The sequence below is a fragment of the Lonchura striata genome, chromosome 5, assembly GCF_050655825.1.
Source record: "Lonchura striata isolate lonStrDom1 chromosome 5, ASM5065582v1, whole genome shotgun sequence".
NCBI classification, from domain to species: Eukaryota; Metazoa; Chordata; class Aves; order Passeriformes; family Estrildidae; genus Lonchura; species Lonchura striata.
In genome coordinates this window covers 9,921,894-9,943,325 of record NC_140707.1, presented here as the reverse complement: position 1 = coordinate 9,943,325, position 21,432 = coordinate 9,921,894, and the positions used below count along the sequence as shown (strand labels likewise).

At 40.0% G+C, this 21,432-nt stretch overlaps 2 protein-coding genes across 7 annotated transcripts in view; one reads left to right on the top strand and one right to left on the bottom strand.

Annotated features, from left to right (window-relative positions):
- ELP4 (elongator acetyltransferase complex subunit 4) overlaps positions 1-15,691 on the bottom strand; it is a 140,139-nt gene extending 124,448 nt beyond the window's left edge. For 4 of the 5 annotated variants that reach the window (XM_021536708.4, XM_085579586.1, XM_085579587.1 and 1 more), the window contains exons 1-2: positions 15,523-15,691; positions 8,556-8,591 (exon numbers count right to left, since the gene is read on the bottom strand). In XM_021536708.4, the coding sequence (XP_021392383.2) occupies positions 8,556-8,591; positions 15,523-15,676 (190 nt within the window). In that variant the 5' untranslated portion in view covers positions 15,677-15,691. The remainder of the gene's footprint in view (positions 1-8,555; positions 8,592-15,522) is intronic. The other variant, XM_085579585.1, reaches the window with a different exon arrangement.
- Positions 15,692-15,768: 77 nt separating this feature from the next.
- IMMP1L (inner mitochondrial membrane peptidase subunit 1) overlaps positions 15,769-21,432 on the top strand; it is a 31,632-nt gene continuing 25,968 nt past the window's right edge. Inside the window, exon 1 of one of the 2 annotated variants that reach the window (XM_021536723.4) lies at positions 15,769-15,809. Coding sequence is in view for 1 of the 2 variants with exons in the window: in XM_085579591.1 (XP_085435717.1) it covers positions 20,395-20,399 (5 nt within the window). In the remaining variant the exon portion in view is untranslated. Of the gene's footprint in view, positions 20,400-21,432 lie in introns of both variants that reach the window. The other variant, XM_085579591.1, reaches the window with a different exon arrangement.

The window sequence follows — 21,432 nt, the reverse complement described above, 5'->3', positions numbered from 1 at the left end:
CATTTCCTTCAGCTTCCCTGGAGCAAGTTAAGTGTCAGAAATTACCAGAATTAGAAAGTCTTAATGAACTCATACAATGAAAACTCAGCACAACTTCAAGCTATGGGAAGTGGACGTGTGCAAAACAACTGAAATCGGAACCATCTCTGATGTTCTTTATTTGCAGGAAGTAGCAACAATAGTACTGTTAATGCTTTTTATGGTTTTGGGAAGAAAAGTAAATGAGCTACATTAAGTTTCACTTTTTCATCTCCTAATCTGGCTGAAAGACAACACACAGAAATGTTAAGGCATAAAAATACAGAGAGATATTTCTCAATACAGTAAACAAACAAAACTCTTTGTGTGACTTGGAAAATATTTCCTAACCACACATATGAAATAGTAAAATTAAAAATAAAAAAAACAGTAACAAAGAGAGAGGAAAATAATTGTCATTCATATCTAACTTGCAAAAAACAGTAAAGAGTAAAATAAAAATACTCTAACTTTGACATGTCCCTCAATCAAAATGAATCAATGGAGTGAAGGAGAAAAGGAAAGAAGGAAAGTGTATATCCATTAGGAAAACTAACAGCAATGGGGAAACTTGGGAAACAAATCACAGTAAAGTATTGTTGCACTGCTACAGTCCTAATATCTTGCATGTGTACTGATAGTCTCAGTGCTTAGATTAACAAGAAATTCAAACCACAAGTGTTCAAAATCACGGGAGAAAACCCAGTTCTCCAAGAGATATTCCCCAACCTCCATGGAATATTAGGTAAAACAGAATTAATTTCCTGCTTTTTAAAATTGCACTTTAAAATTCAGAATTTGGGATAGTAGAGTTAGTCAAAATTACTCTAAAGCAGTAGCTCAAAACAGATAAAAATGTTTCATACTCCAATCACTAAGGAAATTACTTAAAACTGGGTAAGCCAAATAAGTCAAAGGCAACACAATAATTACAACATTCTTACTACTAGTACTAGCCACTCTGCAGTTTCTTGTAGAGTCTTAGGGTTTTAAGAACTTAGATTATATTAATAGAACTTACCTTTGCTAGTGTTGACCTGCTTAGGAGGCCATATTAGCCTCCAATGTACTTGCAATAACACATTGTCTTTTTTTTTTTTTAAGAAGGGTCTTGTGACAAATATGGACAGTTCTGAATCATAAAAAGCACAGGACTAACAAAAGGTTACTGGTGACACTACTGGGTTCCTTGTCAAAATTTCACTAGGACAGATTCCCAAACTGCAATTTACTTGAGAATTTGGAGCTTTTGATTAAATATTAGATCCAGTTTACTCTTGCATCCTTATAAAGCCGTTATTAGTGTAACTGAAGAACTGCCTTCCTACTAACTCAGGGATGGGACTGAGGATGTAGAACCAGGTGGACACAAGGTTCAAGGACATAAAACTGAAACACTCCCATTGCAGAAAAAAAAAACCACAACTACCACTACCCAAGGTTTTGAAGAAGCATTATGGTTGTATTTTGTAAATACAGTCTTTGGAGCCTGCTTAAATCTTAAACTGTTTCTAGAGGGAAATAAAATTCCTATGCTGAGTAAGTGGCCCTTGTAACTGGAGTCCAGACCACCAACAGCTTCTGCCCCCTCAAACATTGGCTCTCTTTAGTTTTTCTTCCTGCATTATTATCAGTAATATATTATTCACACTATATTGATTTCCATGTGCTAATAATCTCCAACTGTGAAGATCTCAATTTAAGAAGCAAAGACCTCCAGAAATCAAAGTGGCAGCATGAGATCTACATTTTTTTTAAATTGTCTGAGGTACCTGAAAGCAGTCACCAAGGCTCCTGTGTAATCACATCACTGTGGCAGATGTCACTGGAGGGAGACAATTTTGTTAGATCTCTCTCCCTTTGACCAAAAGAGGGAAAGGAACACTCATCAGCATTATGGAAGGATCCTCAGCTGTAACATGTACATCATCCTTGCTAAATGAAAAATCTTGGGTTCTCAGTTTTTATCTACAGGTTAAAGTTCACCATCTGAGGCACAGAAACACTGAGTTGATATGTATTTAACTGACATTTAATGGAATATAAGAAAATATCTCATTTAGTCCAAGTGTTTTGTTGCTTGAGTCTGTGTGTACAACTGTACAGAGAGGCTTTCTGGATTATCATTTTTGATACCAATTATTCCTTAGAAAGTATAGAACATAACAGAGAAACTCCATAAATAATGGATAAATACAATAAATCATACAATGTGCTGATGATTATTTAACTAAGAAGAAATACAGCTGTAATAGTTAAGAAAAAATTTTCTCAAATTTGATTTGAAATGCTGAAATGTTCAAATATATTGTAGAAGTAAAACAATGAAGAACAGGGATCTAAACCTTTTAACTGAATAATTGAAGATTGTAATTAATTTTGTTGATTTATTGATTTATTTGCAATATATCAGGCCTAGAGAGGTTCTTACATTGCCATACCCTTCCAAAACATATTTTGCAAAACAACAAGGAATGTTCAAGTTAGCAAGTTAAAAACACATTCAGTGTAAGGACACATCATTTTAACAAAAGCCTTTCCTTTCTTCCTAAATTGATTTTCATAAGAGTAAACTTGCAGTAAAAAAATTAAATTAAGAATTGGAAAGTGATCTAAATATAAACCACCTCATAGTCTCCTACAGTACTCTAAGGATTAGATGTGTCTCAGAAAGCCTTTACAAACAGTGCTTCTGGAATTGTTAAAGTCAATGCATCTCTAAGAATCCCTCAGCTCTTCAATTTGTGAGATAGAGGATGCTTTTTATTGATTCATTTCTAGGTCACTAAACTTTTGTGGTATTCAAAAGATCTAAAGTGCATCCATATGGGGCTTTTCTGATAGCATCCATTGTACCCTGGCTTCAATAGTTACTATTCAAAACCAAAGGAGTACAGCTTTCTTCTTGTAAATAAACAAACAAATCATTTAGCACAGGTACTTCAGCAGCTCACTGATCACTTTCATAGAATCCCAGAATGAAATGCTTTCCTGAGAATGCTTGGACTTAGCATTTGATTGGCTAGGATAAATTTTCAACTGTTACCTTTATCCTTCCAAACTCCTCCACGTCTAAAAGAACTACCTTCACTCAGTACATGTAGGAACTAACATTTCAGACCATTTTAGTCAATACTCAGGACAAGCCCAGCTCAAATCTTTAGTCTCAGCCTGCACACTAAAGAGCTGGCCCTTCACTGGGAACTTCACTTCCAGCTACTAAGGCATATACTCTTGCAGCTGCAGCCTCTTTTCTGGGTCCAGTCAGCACAAGTCAATGGCACTGTGCAGCTTTCTCTGATTCTTTTGGAACAAAGAGTGCTCTCCAGCTAAGGAGCAGGTGAGTAACTAGTGAAGTGTGAAACTACACAAGGAAAAGAGATTATTTACCTAGAAGCTATGCATATTGTCTCCAGGACAAAAGCTCTTCTGATCCTACAGGTAAGGATGTAAATAAAATAGTCTGTTGGGATGGCTATCCATGGCTCTCTTTCCACATGAGCATGCTTTCCTGGCTGAAACAGTCATAGAGAAAAAGCAGGAATGTCACTGTGAGCACAGTGAATTCCCACATATAACCTTATAGCTGAACACTAAGGATAAAGACCAATTCCTATTCACAGGTCTTTTCAGCACTGCACTGTATAGGCTACTAGGGAGTCTTTACTTTTTTTTTTTGTAGGGTTGAGATTAAATATATGAGATGGTATTTCTTGTCAGACTCAGATGTTTATTAGTTTTTATATCTGTTCCAGTGTCACAAACTATGAGTTCTGCAGTACTTCAATAAACTAAAAATGGAGCCCTATCTCTCTCTCTGTCTACAAAGTCTTTCAAGGATAAACTGCCTAATTAAGAAATGACACAAATTATTTTTACTTCTAAGCTAATAACTAACTACTCATCCACAATGTGGATTTTTTTTATCCAATTACACAATACTACTCAAATCTATGAAGAAGGTGAAGAAGAAGGACCAGCCTCCACCCTAAAACTTCTATCTTGTTTTATATGTATTACTATGTACTAAAATGTAAAACTCTAAGTTTTCTGCTATGTAATAGTAGACACTTCTATTTAAACTACACACTTATAATTATCTCAGTTTTATCATTCAATTTTGCAAGTCTTTTCTACAGTCTCAGGTGAAATGCTGTGTTCTCTTGGGGCTCAGTGCCTGTCAGCAGAGAAAGTCTGAAATTTCCAGTAACCAGGGTTACAACAGGCTACCAAATACACAAGGGACATTTCTCCACACCTGTCCTACTGAAAGAAATTCGTGGGTCATAGAATTAGGTATAGAATCTTTTATCTAGGGCACAGAAAATAAAAGAGAGCAGATATGTGAGGCACTGTAAAAATAGAATTTATTTGAAAATTAAGGAAACAAATCTAATTACAGAATTATTGATATGTATCCATGTGACCTTAAGGAAAAACTCCCTCTGGACAGAGGCATTCATGTTCCAAGAGAGGGATGCAGAATAAGCACTAGAACTGGAAGAAGAAGAAAAAGTCAGGGACAAAATCCACTGTAAGGTAACAAATACTATATCTATAAGTACTGCTTTTACAATACCTGACTTTCAAACATCACTATATGAAACAGCATGAAGGTCTTTGAAAAACGCCAGTGGTCATTTGTAGTATTATTGCTTAAATTAATGAGAGCTGGAAGAGGAAAATTAAGCCTGCAACAATGTGATGTACAGATGGCTAGTTTTTTTTTTCCTCTCTCTACAAAGTCTAGACAGGTTGCCCTAAAGCTGCCAAAAGCCTGTCATAGCCTATCAGTATTGATCATTTTTTTTACCAGATAGATGGCTCTGCGTTGTGGTCCTGTGACCTAAGGTGTGTCTTTCTCTAGCTATGAAACATCTCTCTAAATTGCTGCAGGTTATAAAACGAGATCATTTTAATAATCTGAATTCCATTTAAAAGATACTTTCCTAATGTCCACGTTTACTAAGCTTGAGGGGATATACTTTGTGTCACTTGCATTTAATTAGCACATGCCAAACCAGAGTTGTCAAACACACAAGTTACAATATTTGGCATTTAGCCATACTTCAGGAAGGTGAATTCTGCTAGCTGGTATTTTGTAGAATTATATTTAGCAAACCACTGTTTTGTAGCTCTCTTGAGATTATCTTTTTCAGCTTTAAAAAGATGATAAATTCAGTTATATTGACAAGTGAAGAGAGCTCTTACCAGTCAGGTTAAATTGCATGCCTAACAAAAATAAAAGTAGCTAATTAAAGTAGCTGAAACTGCTTCAAGGCTTAAAATGTACAAGTATAGACCTGCTTTTCACCAGACAACTTTAACTTTTAATAACTGACCTCAGCTACCAACAAAACCCCTCCTACTGAAAATCTTTAAAACATTTAGCTGTCAGTGACCTTGTCAAAACTGGGGCTTTTAAAGGTAAGCAAGAATAGGTTCTTACAGGGTGCCCAGGACACCTCTAGTAAGGGTGCTGCAGCTCACTATGCAGAATGTCTTATATAAACAAAGCTTACCTTTAAAACCAAATAACAATTAAAAATTGTTTAAAAAAATAAATTAGAAACAAAAATTTAAAATAATTACAAGAAGTATACATTATTACATAGTAATATATTAATTAAATATAATTAAAACATCAATTATATATTATACTCTATATGAATAAATATACATTATAAAATATATTATTATTATAATCATAATAAAAATAATTTTAAACCAAAATATCCTCCTGCATACTCTTCCTGGCCTGGCAAAACACACATGCAACAGCTTGAAGGACACTGTAATGGAGAAGGGAAGGAGTGTGCTTATTTTACCTGTCTGCTTTGAAAAGGAGGACTTCTGGGAAGCTCCTCTTCTGCAGCAGGTTCAGATGAAACCACAAACATGGTCTCACATCCATACTGAACATGCTGCTTTGACAGGGCTCCACATCAAAATGCTTCTCAGAAGCCCACCACTGTAAGGATTTTTTAACCTAAAGCACTAGTTAAAACCCTAATTCTTGTTAGATGAACAAACCTCAGGAAGTTTCAAGATGCTCTGGTAGGTAGGATCTTTCATGAGAATACCATGTGCTCCAACTCTCTAATTTTCATATAATTAAAACACTGTCAAAAGAATATACTATAGAATTAAGCTCAGCTGAAAATCACAATGCTCTTTATTATGAATTGAGTTCAAAAAACTTGCACACTTCTATTTCAAACAGCATTTTACAGTCTTATCAAGTAACCTGTGCCATCACTATATCTTCAGAACACAACAGTTCAAATAAATATTTTAATACCCTGAATCTACTATTATTTGGTTAAATTAACCAAGATAATGCGTCAAATAATGAAGATGAGCATTTAATTTGCAAAGGGAGCTAAGCTAAAAGTAATTCAATTTATTCTCACCTTAGAGAATGTTGAAGGAGGGGGAAGAATTTAACCTTTTTCTAACACTTGGAGTATAACACAGAAAGATCTTCCTAGGAGGTTTATCACTGACAGCTTCAATCCTGATAATATTAAGCTTGCCTAGACTAATCTCATGACAAAATTTCTTGATGTGCTGACAGGATATTCTAACAATGCCATTCCAATGTTACCCACACCAACTTTAAAAATCAGTCTCCAAATTTTTAGACCATGGAGTCATGAATAAATATAGTTCCTGCTTTAAGACTTTTTGTATATAATTGTGTTTTGAAATAGCATATGGTAAATCTCATTTGGGAAAAAAAAATTCTTTTTCAGATCTAAAAAAGACATCCTCAAGCTAAATTTCAGATCAGATCACAAATACACAACCAACATAGAGGATAAGCAAATTAAAACCTACCACTGAATATGGCCAGATATGCAGTCAGAGGAAACAAAGTTCAGGTAAAAATCCTTTCAGGAAAAATCCACATCAGCATCCACATGACTATTTTTCACATCCACAACACCCTATGGTGAAATATTGCACTACTTCTTCCATGTAAAGACCATCTTCCTGCTAGTAGGTTCATTGGATACCACCCAGTCTGTCTACTGGAAGAGGCAGTGAATATTGTAATGGGAAGACAAAATTAATCCAGTCCCACAATCTCTGATTTACATAAAATAGAATAGGTTCTAACTTTCTTCTTCTTCCTTTACAACAGCAAGATTGCAGCTCTTCAAAACTGAAAATATTCGAACTAGGTAACGTCAGTTATTTTTTCTGGCAAGTAACTTTTCAAATTACTTAATCTGCACCACACCATACCCTAATTTATATATTTTATATAAAAATTAACATTTTCTAAGACTCGGTGGCACATCAATAACTGTCTCTAATGGATAAAATGCAGAAATAGAGACTAGCTTTGAAATAACAAGAAGCCACAGTGAGAGTAATTACCTTCCTCAGTGGCAAACAGAAAATTTTATTCAGTCTCTAGTGCAGGTTACGTGAGCCCTATACCAACAGAAAGTAACATGCTGTAATTCTAATAGCGGCTAAAAGAGATTTCAAATAAGTTTTCCCTAAATCCCACTGTTTGGATTTTTGGTGTTAAGACCAGTTTTTGAACTGTAACAATTCAGAATACATAACCAAAACTCTAGATACAAACTCAGCTTCCCAAGCAATGATTGTCTTTCCACAGGGAAAATGAACACAGATAAAATATTCAGACCACAATGTTTTGATTTTCATCCCTTTTAGAAAATGAATAAAAATTACTGATTCAATCCGTCTCAAGGCTGAAAAGCCACACTCTGAAGAGCTTGTATAGAGACAAGCAGGCTCTTAAAACACTCTACAGGCACAACTTCTTTGAAACCACCCAAATCACCCAGGCATGTGGCAGTCTGCTCTGTCCCTAGGCAAGGCTGAAATCTAGTCACTGTTCTCAATTATGAGATTCAAGTGCTCCTTCAGGGTGGAGATTAATAGAAGAATTCTTATTTTTTCTGCTGGTTTTGTGTCAACTCAGTCAGACAGAAAGGAAAGCTGGACACCTCAGCTGCAATGGAGATGGTGCCAGAGAGTTGCACTGTGGTCTTTAACGGGAATTCTGGTGTAATCTATTTAATCACCTCAGCGTGCCTCATCCACACCCTGACAGAAAGCAGCCTTCCATCACCTTGCTCTCAGCTGATTCTGGCAACCAAAAGATTCAAAGGTTCTGCATTGCACATCTTCCTCAGACACCCAAATTAAAAAGAAAAACCCTTTGTGATGATACAGTTTACAAAATCTTAACCAATGTGTGCACTCTGCTAGTAAGTCCTAAAATGTGCTAAACACCCTGTTTTCAAACAGATTTCTGGGGTATTCTTTGTGAATGCTCAAGCCTGCCTAAAATTAAGATTTTGATTCACCTCCAGTAATTCCTGAGACAGACAACAGTCCATTCTGAAGGCTACACAAAGTGAAGGAACCTGAGAGTTATACTTTCCTAAAGTATGACTTCAAAAAACAGGTAAAGGAGAGGTTATTTAACTAATACATTAAAGAGTGAAAAGCCCCAGAATATGGCTTTAAGAATCTATATATTCTATACTAACCAATAAGAAGAAGGGTTCCAACAGCTACACCTCCACCTGGAAACAAAACAAAATGAAGAATAAAGTAAGACTACATTTTAATACTATGTTAGAGAACAATTAACTTTTCTTAGTTTATAAGTCAAAGAAAGGTGATAACAGGGAATTTAAAAATATAAAAATGAACAACATTTTAATTACCTTTGCAATACTTACTACAATTCTCTATTATGAAATAATTATACATTACATGTAATTATATACTGCACATTACAATTACTTTCACAATATACTGTGCTATCATCATTGTGGTAAAAAGATCCTGCAGAGCTCTACACAACCACCCTCCAGTACTACAGTGGTGATGCATGGTCTGAGCCAGCAGATTTTTACTGGGATGACTCACGTGAGTAAACATTCTCCAAATTAAATTACTATTAACAATTATCAAGTGATATTCCTTTAAATCAAGAAGGATGTAAGCTAAGTGACCTATTAAGATTTTAGCAAATTCCCCCACAAGTCTTCGAGGCAAAATCTTGGCTCCACTTTTTTCTTTCTTGCTTTTTATCTTACTGCTGAAAACTGATATGGCAGCAAGACTTTCACCCATTGAAACCTAGACTGAGAGATCATAAATGTCACAACACACACTGAGAACAAACATGCACTACTGTAGAGACTAAAGTCCTTTATAGTAGGTCTTGGACATAGCAACTCCATGAATACCTTTACAAGGACAGTGCAAGATGAACTTGTATTTTATTTTAGGGAAAGAATACACTGGTTTATAAACTGAATTCCAAAAATTACAATAGTGAAATATATATATATATATATATATATATATATATATATATATATATATATATATATATATATATATATATATATAAAACCTGAAAATAAACTGTTTTGTTTAGCAATTATATAAGACTGTGACAGGAAAGCTAAAAATCCCTGGAAGTGTTCAGATGGCCACATGCAACCAGCCTACAGAAGTATTTTGCATGAAAATTGCAGGATGTTGTCTGCAATTTTATACTGATTTAAAAGCAACTTAGGAGCAAACTAATTGATGAATCCTATCAGCACAGTATGCAAAGATCCAGAAGTCAATTCTGGACTGCACAGATGGACTCCAGTGGAGAAGAACTTTCATTTTATACATTTGCAAGAGCTCAATAAGCACCACTAGAAATTGATTCCAATATGAGCTGGATCAACTTCTTAAGCTTCAGTTTTGCTAGTGGGACTACAAATACCTGCAGTACCTGTAATGCTGATATACACAAAAGGAAGAAAAAAAAGCAAATTGCTCTCCCAAAGGCCAAAACATGCTAATATTGTTGCATAATAGCACCTGAATTAACACCAGAACAGGATCACTTTGCCGTCATGCCATGATGCACCACAATTTGAGCAGAACTGGGTAGTGAAAGTCAGTTACTAATTTCATAGTTATAGAGAAGCAGATGTTTCAAGCTAAACTCGAGTCAAGCTGTACAAGTGCTTCAATATCTACAGCAAGCTGATCAGGTAATTAAGCATTTTCTAGATATTAAAAAAACCAAAACAAAACAATTTTAACTGTTTATCAGAAAGTTAAAATCACTCATCGGATCCCCATGTTCTAAGCCAATGATTTTTGTTCCATTTATTTGTTCATGAGATAATCTAAAATCATACTGATGTTTGATAAAAAATATGCTTCACCTCATTTAATAGTTCAGGGAGACAGAACACATGGGTTACTAACAACCCAGTTGTTGAAAATGAGCACATGCTCTATACAGCCCCTAGGAAAGAAAATGTACTCCAAATGTTGAGATTTTACCAAATCCTAGGTTGACATAGAAAATATGATTTAAAAAGCCATAAATAATGTATTAGCTCATGACAATAGGGACTTTAAAATCTTGGTTAGAAAAAAGTTCACTTGTAGTCATGACAGAAGTAGCATCTCTTGTGCTTTTACAATGAATTTGTTTGACAAACAGTGCAGCCAAAATTCTCTTAAGCTGTATTTTCAGATCACCAATGGTACTGTTTCTACAAGTCAGAGCTGTAACATATGTGCACACACCCTGGTTGTTAAAGGCAAACTCAGGTCAGAGCATTGTCTTTATGTTATCAGATGTAGTGAGTGCTTTGAACAAGTGTCTTCTATTAGAGGGAATGCAAAAGTATTGCAGTTACCATGGTTACACCTTCAGATTACAACGAACCACAATACTAGTAAATTAAACAAAAGGCAACAGGAAAGCTGATGTAATCAAAAGGAAGAGGCAAATTCTATAAGTTGTCCAAGAAAGATGCTGTGAACTTGTTATTCTTCCTAATATCGCTATTTTAATTTTCGTTTGCCGGTATCTAAGGCAGTAGAATATGTAAACATGTAAGCAAGACTTGTAACTTTCCTCATTGCTACTTACAGCAGAGAGATTTAAGATCTTATGGAGAGAAACACAACAAACTTTGCAAGCTGAGAAGTACTCAGATTGTTTTCAAAGCATATCCCTGGCCTTTTTTCCAGTAGCCTGAAACAAAACATTCAATACCAGGCATGTGATGGTTGTATTACACAAGTTGTAGCTCATTGCAGAGAACTGCTCTAGCACACATCGGGCATATATGGCCCATAAACCTTGAAAGTACACTTACAAAAATAAATACTAAATATTTATAAATATAAAATGTATAAATCTATAAAATAAACATTTCTAAAATAAATAAATATATATAAAGTCTGGAAGTGCACAGTGCTCTGATGGTTACACTGCATTTGAAATCCAGCACTTATCTACCACTTCACTTCCAAAAGTCACTCCTTTAGAGTGAACCACAACAATGTGGCTCACCATCAGCTGCAGTGTGAAAGAAACTCCTCCTTGGATTCTTTGCCTTTTCCTCTCTTCAAAAGCTGCTCATTAGACCTCTGTGTGATAACACCATGTTTTCCCTCACTCACACACAGGCTGCACTTTCAAGTCTGGCAAATAATTCTGTATCTGGGTTACAGATTCTGAACACAGCAAATACAAATACAAGCTCAAGCCAGAGATCTACAAAACTGCCTAGTTACGAAGTAAGTCTTTGGAAACACCAGACTAAAAGAGTTCCAAGTAACTTCAATTGGGAATTTATACCAAAAAAAGAGATATCCTCAGTCCCTGGAGACAGTAAAACTTCAATATTTTTACAGTTAATTATTTGACTGCTAACGGCAAGACAAAAGAAGAAAAGTACCAGTATTCTTTCAGAAACACATAAACAGCATTGTGCAACACATTCATTAAGGACTTCCACACCCAGAAAAAAAGGCACAAAGCAGACCAAGTCAGCACTTGTAGAGTTACCAGCACAGTGGGCTGCACTGATGCCTCAGGTTTAGCTTTTCTATTTCTCACATTCTGTGCTGCTTTAGTGTGCACTTCTGAGCTTCCCATCAGGGGATGCTGAGCTCTGTGCACAGAGCAGGGACACAAAACAATTCCTGCTCCAGCTGGGCAAATGATCCAAATTTCAGCCCAGGAGCACAAACACGGTGGGCTGGAGAGAGAAAAACAAGCAGGATGGGGCTGCCTGGGCTGGAGCTGGAATGGGACAATGAACTCCAAGGTGCCAATGGAGCAGAACTGATCCCAGGGAGAGCCCCGGGAGCGCTCGTGCATTTTGGGACCATTTTGGGTCATTTGGGTGCAGCCCTGGCTGGGCTCTGGTGCTGCCCAAGGTGGATCCATGGAGGAGATCCTTTTAATCAATCCCTGCTTTATTCTTTAGCTCTGTTCAGCCCATGTTCTAGGTCACATTCCCAAGGCATCAGCACCATCAGAGGCTCAATCAGATACTCCAAGGATGTTCCCCTTTACTCAGATCACATCTGGAACAGCAGGCCCAGATGACTTTGAGCCCCTCCGTTCAAGAAAGAATAAAGATAAATTGAAGTGAGTCCAGGGAGGGGAATGAAAATGGGGCAACTGATTCAAGAGAAGTGCCTGAAGTAAGTGGGCTTGTTCAGTCTGGAGAAGAGAGGAAAAGCTGAAGGTCCTGGGGTGGTACCCAAAAGAAGCTACTGACACTCTGCTGGAAGGAACCCTGGCTGCTGAGAATTTGAGATTTTCTGTGCTGGCAGGCACTGACTCCCAGGAGAACTCTGTATTGACCTGAGGCCATGGAAGCTTCCAAAATGGAATGACAGAACTGGGATTGTGGGTGTGGAGTTTGAATAGAAGAGTGTAACATCACAGGGTGGAAAACTCAGAGTTTAAGGGTTTAGAATATAGTAATAGATACAAAGCAAGATGGAGGTATAGGGCAGTGGCTGGTCCTTCTTCTTACCCTTCTTCTCCATGGGTTTGGGTGGTTTTGTGCAATTCGATAAAAAAGTCCACAGTGCATGATTGGTTATTGGGCTAAAAGTGAAAATAATTTAGGTGTAATTTCTTAATTGGACAGTTTATCCTAAAAAGGCCTTGCAGAGAGGGAGATTTGGCTCCATTTTTAGTTTGTTAGAGTGAAGTGCTGTAGAACTCAGGGTTGGTGAGACTGTAGAATAAGAACTAATAAACATCTGAGTCCCAACAAGAAATACACATCTCATACATTCAACCCTGACCTTGGCAGAGAAGAAGCAAAGACTCCACAACAGTAGCTGAGCTCTTCACTGAGGTGCACTGGGAGGGCAACAAGCAACAAACAGGAGCTGAAACAGGGGAGGCTCCCAGTGGATATAAGGAAGAAGAAAATTCCCTACAAAAATAATTAATCATTGGACTGGGTTATCTTGAGGTGCTGCAAAATCTCTGCCACTGCAGATTTTCCACTGGACAAAGCCCTGAGCAATCTGCTCTGAATTCAGAGCTGAGCCTGCTTTAAGGCTGCAGAGGTCCCTCCTCAGCCTCCAAAATGAGTGATTCCATACAGTTCACCCACCTGGAGGTGTGTTCCAACATGCCTGGCTCCAGTGGGAACTGGCATCTATTCAGCGTGCTTAGCATAAGTCTTTCCTGGCCTCCTCTTTTCTCATCCTCCAATCACCCTCCAAAAATCAGGGATTTCAGAGCTAGGTTTATAGGAATTGTAGAGCCCAGGTTTTCAGAGATGCCACAACACAAAAAAAAACCATCTAAAAATACTTTCATAAATTGCTATTCCTAGGGACAAGGAATTTCCTTGATGGTGAAGTAAATATACTAGTAAGCTCAGGAAATGATTAAATACTTAAAAGACAAGGAAAACATAGGAGGGATCCTGGGTTTATTAGAAGTGTCCTCAGTTTCCATAACAAACCACTAATTGTGTTAGCAAGTGCCTAGAATTTTAGGAGACTGCCACCACAGGAGCTGTCTACTTCTTCTGAGCCATGCTGTACAAAATCCACTGCATCTAAAAGGGAATAGTCAATGCAAATCTGCTTTTCATGCAATTAAAAGGCTTTGCAAAGTACACTCACTAAATGAAATATTTCTCTCTCAGGCAGCAAGAGCTTCCTCCACAATGATCCTAATCCCTGATAAAGTGCAGAAACACACACACACAATACAGGCTGCGGAAAGTCCTTTATACAATGAATGTAACTTTTATATTATCATTAATCATACGGAGTATCCCTAGAGAGAAAAATGGCATATTCTGTGTACTCCAAGGATGAATGAAGAAAGCTAAACTCAGGCCATTCTCACCTAAAAGTCCCATGTATGTACATCAAAGATGCATTGCAACTGTGTGAAGAGTTAGAGGATCACCCAGCCCTGGTGCACACAGATAAACCACGCTGCTTACAGCAGCAAATGAATGAGGTCCCAGTCCAAGGGGAAGTGCCAGCTCACCACACAGATGGTCCAGCAGCCACAAGAGATGAGTCCAGGGGACCATCTCACACCCCGACACAGACAGCAGGCAAAGGCAGACCTGCAGACAGCAAAACCAGAGCGCTTTATCTAAGGGGGGCACTTTAATGGTGCAGCAGTAGTGAGCAAGGTGGAAAGGACAAACTGAGAACGTCCCAACACACCCCAACACCTGCCGCAGCAGAGAACCCGAACTACCCGGCCTTCGTGCAGCACACATGGCTTGTCCAGGAGAAACCCTGGCAACACACGCGGCTTGTCCAGCCGAAATCCTGGCAGAAACCCTGGTGGCACACATGGCTTGTCCAGGAGAAGCCCTGGCAGAAACCCTGGTGGCACACACAGCTGTTCCAGCTGAAATCCTGGCAGAAACCCTGGCAGCACACATGGCTTGTCCAGGCAAAACCCTGGTGGCAAACACGGCTTTTCCAGCTGAAATCCTGGCAGAAACCCTGGCAGCACACATGGCTTGTCCAGGCAAAACCCTGGTGGCAAACACGGCTTTTCCAGCCGAAATCCTGGCAGAAACCCCGGCGGCACACACACAGCTTTTCCAGCCGAAATCCTGGCAGAAACCCTGGTGGCACACATGGCTTGTCCAGGTGAAACCCTGGTTGCACACGCGGCTTTTCCAGGAGAAACCCTGGCAGCACACATGGCTTGTCCAGGCAAAACCCTGACAGAAACCCTTGTAGCACACATAGCTTTTCCAGGCGAAACCCTGGTTGCACACATGGCTGTCCGGCCGAAACCTTGTCAGAAACCCTGGCAGCACACACAGCTTGTCCAGGAGAAAACCAGGCAGCACACGCGGCTTGTCCAGGCAAAACCCTGGCAGAAACCCTGGCAGCACACACGGCCTTTCCAGCCGAACGCCTGTCAGAAGCCGCGGGGCAGTGCCCAGCCGTGCGCTGCCAGGCGCATTCACGGGGCAGCTCCGCAAGGCTGCCCGGAGCGATGGCAGCGCGGCACGGCTCCTCCCCCGCACCGCCGCCCCTCCCGCCCTCCCCGCGACCCCCGGGACCGAGGGGAGGAAGGAGAAGCTCGGGAGCAGCCGGGGTTACGGGCGGGCAGGGCCCGGCAGAGGGGAGGGCGGCGGGGGCGCAGCACCGGGTCCCAGTCCCGCTCCCACCAACCTAGCACACAGTCCAGGGAGGGCAGCCCGCTGGAGAGCAGCAGCTGCCCGCGGCGCAGCGCGGGCCGGGTGCCCGGCAGGGCGGGCGGCCGCGGGCCGGCCCCGGGCCGGCGCTGGAAGCTGGTGCGGCCCCGCGCCCCGCCGGCCGCCGCCATGTCGGAGCCGGGAGGGCCGGGCCGGGATCCGCCAATGGGGGAGCGGCTCGGGGAGCCGCCGCCCAATGGGAGCCCGCGTTGTTGGCACGTGCGGAGCCGGGGGGCGGTGGAGGGCCCGGCGGCGAGCGGGGAGGTGAGAGCGGCTCCGGGGCCGTGTCTGGGGCCGAGGGCACCGGGGCTTTGTCCGGGTTGGGGGGCCGGCAGCGGGCACGGATCGGGGCGGGGAGTGCGGTACAGGTGCTGTGGAGGGGATACCCGCGGGGTGTGTGCAGGGCCGGGAGTGCGGCGGGCCGTGGGTGGACGGGCTCGCCCAGCGCGGCATCAGCCCCTTCGGAAAGAGCCTGCAAGGGAAAAGTACTTGTAAAATGTATTTCCATGGCTGCGTGTAACGTGGTACGTGAGTATACTTGGGTCTCTGCTTGTTTGTGCATAGCCACAGAGCTGTAGCGAGCGTGTGGTTAATGCCTTAACTTGGGAGCAAGATCAGCGTGGAAAAAGTTAAACGACATTAAAATGCTTTGACAAGTTCTAGTATGTTTGCTTTGTCAGTCAACGCTCTATGTTCTGGTGCTCTGAAAGCAAAGGAAGCCCCTGTCAGTATACAGAACAGCCGCTACCACAAGTATTTTTATGTTTGTTTTTCATCTGTTGGTGATTCAGATGCATCCCAAGCTGCTTGAAGACACTTGTACGAGCAGAATAGAAAAACGAAGCTTTAATACTATAATCCCTCACTCTCGCTGTTGAATTCCAATGAACAATGTTTACTGTTGTTCTGAGCCAAATTGCTGAACACCTGTGGTTCTTGAATATCTTTTTAATTGAGGGGAAAAAATCCTTGTGTTAAATATGAGTAGCATGAAAGAGCAGCAATATGTGGGCAGTCCTGAACCTCAGAGTGATTCCTTCATATCCAATTCAAATTCAGGGACATGAAACTTCAGCATGATGTGTCCCTAGCTGGGGAAAGGATGCTCTTTTTGCTGCTGACCAAGCTTCCACACATGCTAAGCAGTGAACAGGTCAAAATCTTTTATCAGGAGTATCAGGTAGTCTTAAGATTTTGTATTTTCTGCTAAACTGTGAGACAGTGAATACTACTTAAATTTTAGTATAGATTCTTGCTTAGTGAAAGTTTGAAGTATCTATCTGTAGAGGAGAAAATCAAAGGACCTTGGAAACCATGGCAAGAATTAAATACAGGTATTTAATTTCACTTCTGTAATATGTGAACAATGAGGTGTGAATATCTGGAACAGGAAAGACCAACAAACTAAAGACCCAAAGCATAATTCCCGATTCTTCTAAAAGGGTTTGGCCATCTCTTTCTGTCAGTGGGATCCTGTGGGGTGAATTCTGTCTGACTGAAGAGGAGCCTGAAGCGCAGGGAGAGTTCTCCACTTTTAAACATCACAGTGACTGTCATTTCTTACTGTGCTTACTGTGCTGTCCTCCTGGAGCCCCAGTCCCTGCATATTGCAGGTGTGTGTGACACAGGATATCTGTTGGACAGCTTTGTTTCAGAAGCTCATGACCCAGTGATAAGGATATCTTTAATAAGTCACTGCTTGCCTGTCAGAAAGAGAATCCAGTGATGAACTCAGTCTCTGGGATGATTTTTTCCCATTCCAAGCAGTACATTTTCTTCTCTTACTTCATTAACACAAAGTATTTCCTTGCTTTGTTGTTTTTTTAGTTAAAATTCACTATTGTAGGTTGTCTTAACTTCACAGGGTAGGTGAACATACATTCAGGGCTGAGCCCTCTTTTGTTCTTTCATTACTGCTTGCCTGACATGTAAGGGTTTTTAATACTTTTTTTAACCTCATTTTCCTACAGGCCAATTGAAATTAGAGGCTAAATAATTCCTTCTATTTCTTTTTTTTTCTTTCTTCTTTTTCCTGTTGCAAAGAGAACACACATAATGAAAGTATTTTGGAAATGGGACGATTGTGCCATGCCCCTACCATTTTTAGTGTTTCTTGGATAAACTGCACATTTCCTGGCAATCTCAGTGGCTTAGGAGCTGATCCAGTGGGTCAGGGTTGCAAAAGAGGAAATCTCACTCCCTGCTCCTCTTCTGTTTCCAATCCAGCAAACCCTGGTGCTGGTCAGTTCCCTCCTTGGGCTGATTGAGCTCCCTAACCTGACTTGGAGCTATTGATTGACTTTCTTCATAGTTTTGTTTTGTGGCGTCCTGTGAGCTGGAGCTGCATGGAAAAGGTCAGCCCAACCTCCCAGCTCTTGCTAGCTGGGAACTTTGTAATTATTTCAGAATAAAAATTGGATTTTTACATTAAAAAAAAGGGATTTTTAAATAAAGTGACATTTTTGTTACAATTTTTTTTGTAGATATCCTTCCAAATACAGAGAAACGGTGTCTTACATTATAACTTATAGTGGGAGAGACTGTTTTATATATAACAAAATCATGGATACAATTTTTTTAGTATGAGAACTGAACTTTTAAAATACAGCAGTACTTCTGTGTTGTTCATTTTTCCCCAGTCACGTTTTATCCTCATGGGTGCAGTTAAAGTCCAACTGATTTAGACAGCGAGTGGAAATAAGCTATTTTTCAATAGGTGGGAGATTTTTCGAATGTTAACATTTTAATACAGTAAAGCTTTCCAACTGCATATGTGCTTATGAAAATACTGCTTACAACATTTGACTTTACCTGTGTATCAGACAAATTTCAGAGAAAGAACTTATTTAATGGGAATTTAATTTAATATTTATTTTTAGTTAATTATTTTTAAATCAATGATGTTTCATTTGCAGGAATAACAATAGTTTTTTCACTCTTTTTGAATGATACTGAAGGTTTGCACATGTCCAGTTTTGAATTTTCAGTTGTTGTAGGAGATCCAACTAGCATCTGCTGTCTGGCAGAAAGCAAGACCACAGGGACTGTAATTCTAGACATCAGCCTAAACCTGAAATGCACATTATGAGGTAGATAAACCCTCCTGTTCCTGCTCCAAGGGTGGAATGGAAATGCAGAGAAGCTAAGGAACATGGGAACGATTTCCAGTGCTCAGGAAGTGTCTTGGGAAGTTATTTCTTTCAGCTGAGCTATGGCAATTGCCAGGGGTCATACTCAGCTCATTGGAGAGTGTTTAAACATCTTTTGTCTATTTTGGGATGTCTCAAACTGTGGAATAATCAGCTTTCCTTCCTCGCAGCTCACATGTTGTCACCTAGACCTGGTCAAATGGGGATGTCAGTTTTAACTGCAAATTCTAACTGTGCTGTGGATCAAGCTCTCTGTTTTCCTCTTCTTGCAAACTTGCTGGTCCAATTCAGCTATTTGTCTGTGCAAAATGCAGATTCTAAAATGGATTAGGATGATTTGGGATAAAAATTCCCTAAGGGAAAAAGAAAATGGAGGGAATGCAATGGTGAGTGAGAGAGCTATCAGAATATTTAGGAAAGGGTTATACTTGGAATTTGATCTGCAAGAACATTTGACATTTCTCTTCCAAAACTGTACCCTGCACACTTGGGGGAAATCCTGGTTTCCCCAGAATAGCAGCTCTTGAAGTGTGATTTGGCTGTTTGTGGTTGATAATGATGCCTCAGGTTTAGCTTTTCTATTTCTCACATTCTGTGCTGCTTTAGTGTGCACTTCTGAGCTTCACACTAGGGGATGCTGAGCTCTCTGCACAGAGCAGGGGCACAAAACAATTCCTTCTCCAGCTGGGCACCAAGGACAAATGATCCAAATCTCAGCCCAGGAGCACAAACACGGTGGGCTGGAGAGAGAAAAACAAGCAGGATGGGGCTGCCTGGGCTGGAGCTGGAATGGGACAATGAACTCCAAGGTGCCAATGGAGCAGAACTGATCCCAGGGAGAGCCCCGGGAGCGCTCGTGCATTTTGGGACATTTTGGGTCATTTGGGTGCAGCCCTGGCTGGGCTCTGGTGCTGCCCAAGGTGGATCCATGGAGGAGATCCTTTGAATCAATCCCTGCTTTATTCTTTACCTCTGTCCAGCCTCTGCTCATCAGTTAGTAGTGATCACACAGGGACAGAAGGCATCAATAAGAGGAAGCACAGTTGTCCTGGCCTCTCTTTGCCACATGGCTTACGCATGTGGGCTCATAGGGCCTCCAGTTAACACCAGCAGTATTTTCTGGGCAGTGTTCCTTAACAACAGGGTGTTATTGAGGGATGTGTTCTGTTGTCTTTGCTTGCAAATTAATGGTTTTGCTGGGTTTTAATTGTGCTGCATGATTCACGTATGCTCTTGTGTTTGAACAAAATGCTGTTCATTTTGGAATAAAACGCCAGCCCATTTTATGTGAAATGTATTTCATTTATGAATGTCTGCCAGACCAGTTTTCAGTGATATTTTTCTGCAGGATTTGCGTGTGGGATAGAGAACCAGAAAACCACGTCCTAGTGGCAGTTCTGATTCATAATCTTATTAGTGTTTGCTGTTCCATCTCCGGGCTGCTTGGCTCATCAGTTGTGGAATGTGCTGGTATTAGACCGTACTGATTAAAGTTTTATAGTCACCAAATCAGATTAGCCACTGAGTCACCTGAGCAGGCTGGCCTTGCAGTCATGTGACCCACGCCCTGCTGAGCTCCTGCTGGCAGCTGAAACAAGGTAGTTTGCTTTTGAGATGTTCTTAAGTATCTAACAGCATGGGTCGTGGATTATGGCTGCAAAGAAGATGGCTTCATTTTCCTGATCTTTGAACTAGCTAGAATGGGGTAAGTTTGAAAGTGCAGGATCTTCAGGCCATGAGCCAACAACTGGAAAGAATGTTTAATCCTGGAAGCTCTGACACCAAAAGGCCTGTTTTTTTCAGTGTGAAAAAGCCTTAAGACTGCTTATCCAGTCAGTTGGAGTGTTTAGGACTTGCCAGTTGTATGATATTTCATAAGACATCTTACCCAGGAAGCCTCTGAATGTTACCTAAATTCATCCTTGTGGGTATCCTGAGCAACAGGAAAAAAATTTAAACCTGTGTCAAATTTAAACAGCTCTTTAAAAATAGAACTAAATTAGGAGACATGAGTTAAAATAATATCTGCTGAAGACAAGAAATTATTTTAAAACTTACTTTATGTTTCTGTAATTTCAGAACTGTACAGTATAATATTACTGAAACCTGCAGAACAATAATATTGAAAGTGAATTGTGAGTTTAATTAAGTATCTTAATAAGCATCATACAGATTAGTGCTATATTTAATAGAGATTATTTTCCTTGTATTTCTCATGCTTCCTGGTGAGACCCACAAACATAGAAGGAACCTCAGGTTTCCAGAGTACTCTCCAATGATCTTTTCTGGTTATTGTCTCCTGTAGATATTCCAGACAGGAATGCTAGCTTGATTTTTCAGCTCCCACCAACTTTCACAGCACTCTGGCCAACCACAGAGTGGGGCATGAACCAGGGTGTGCTACAGTAAATAATTCTGTAGAGATGTGTATTGCTTGGTCTTCAAAAAGTTTGACTAGAATGGTAAACTAATTACATCACTGAGGGGCAGATAAAGAAAATAGGCATTTTGGCCTTTAAGTAGTCAGGAAGTAAAACCGAGATTTTTCAGTGTGAATTATAAAGTTGGATATAAGACAAGCAAGCAACCTAGTAAAGTTCATTGTAAAGCCAGATTCACAACTGGCTACTTTGGCAAACTTAAACTGCTTCAAATGTTTTGGTGAAACAAACCATCAGGAAGCACTGAATAGCTAGTTTTTGGTGGTTTTTTGTTTTTTTTTTTTTTTTTTTTTTTTT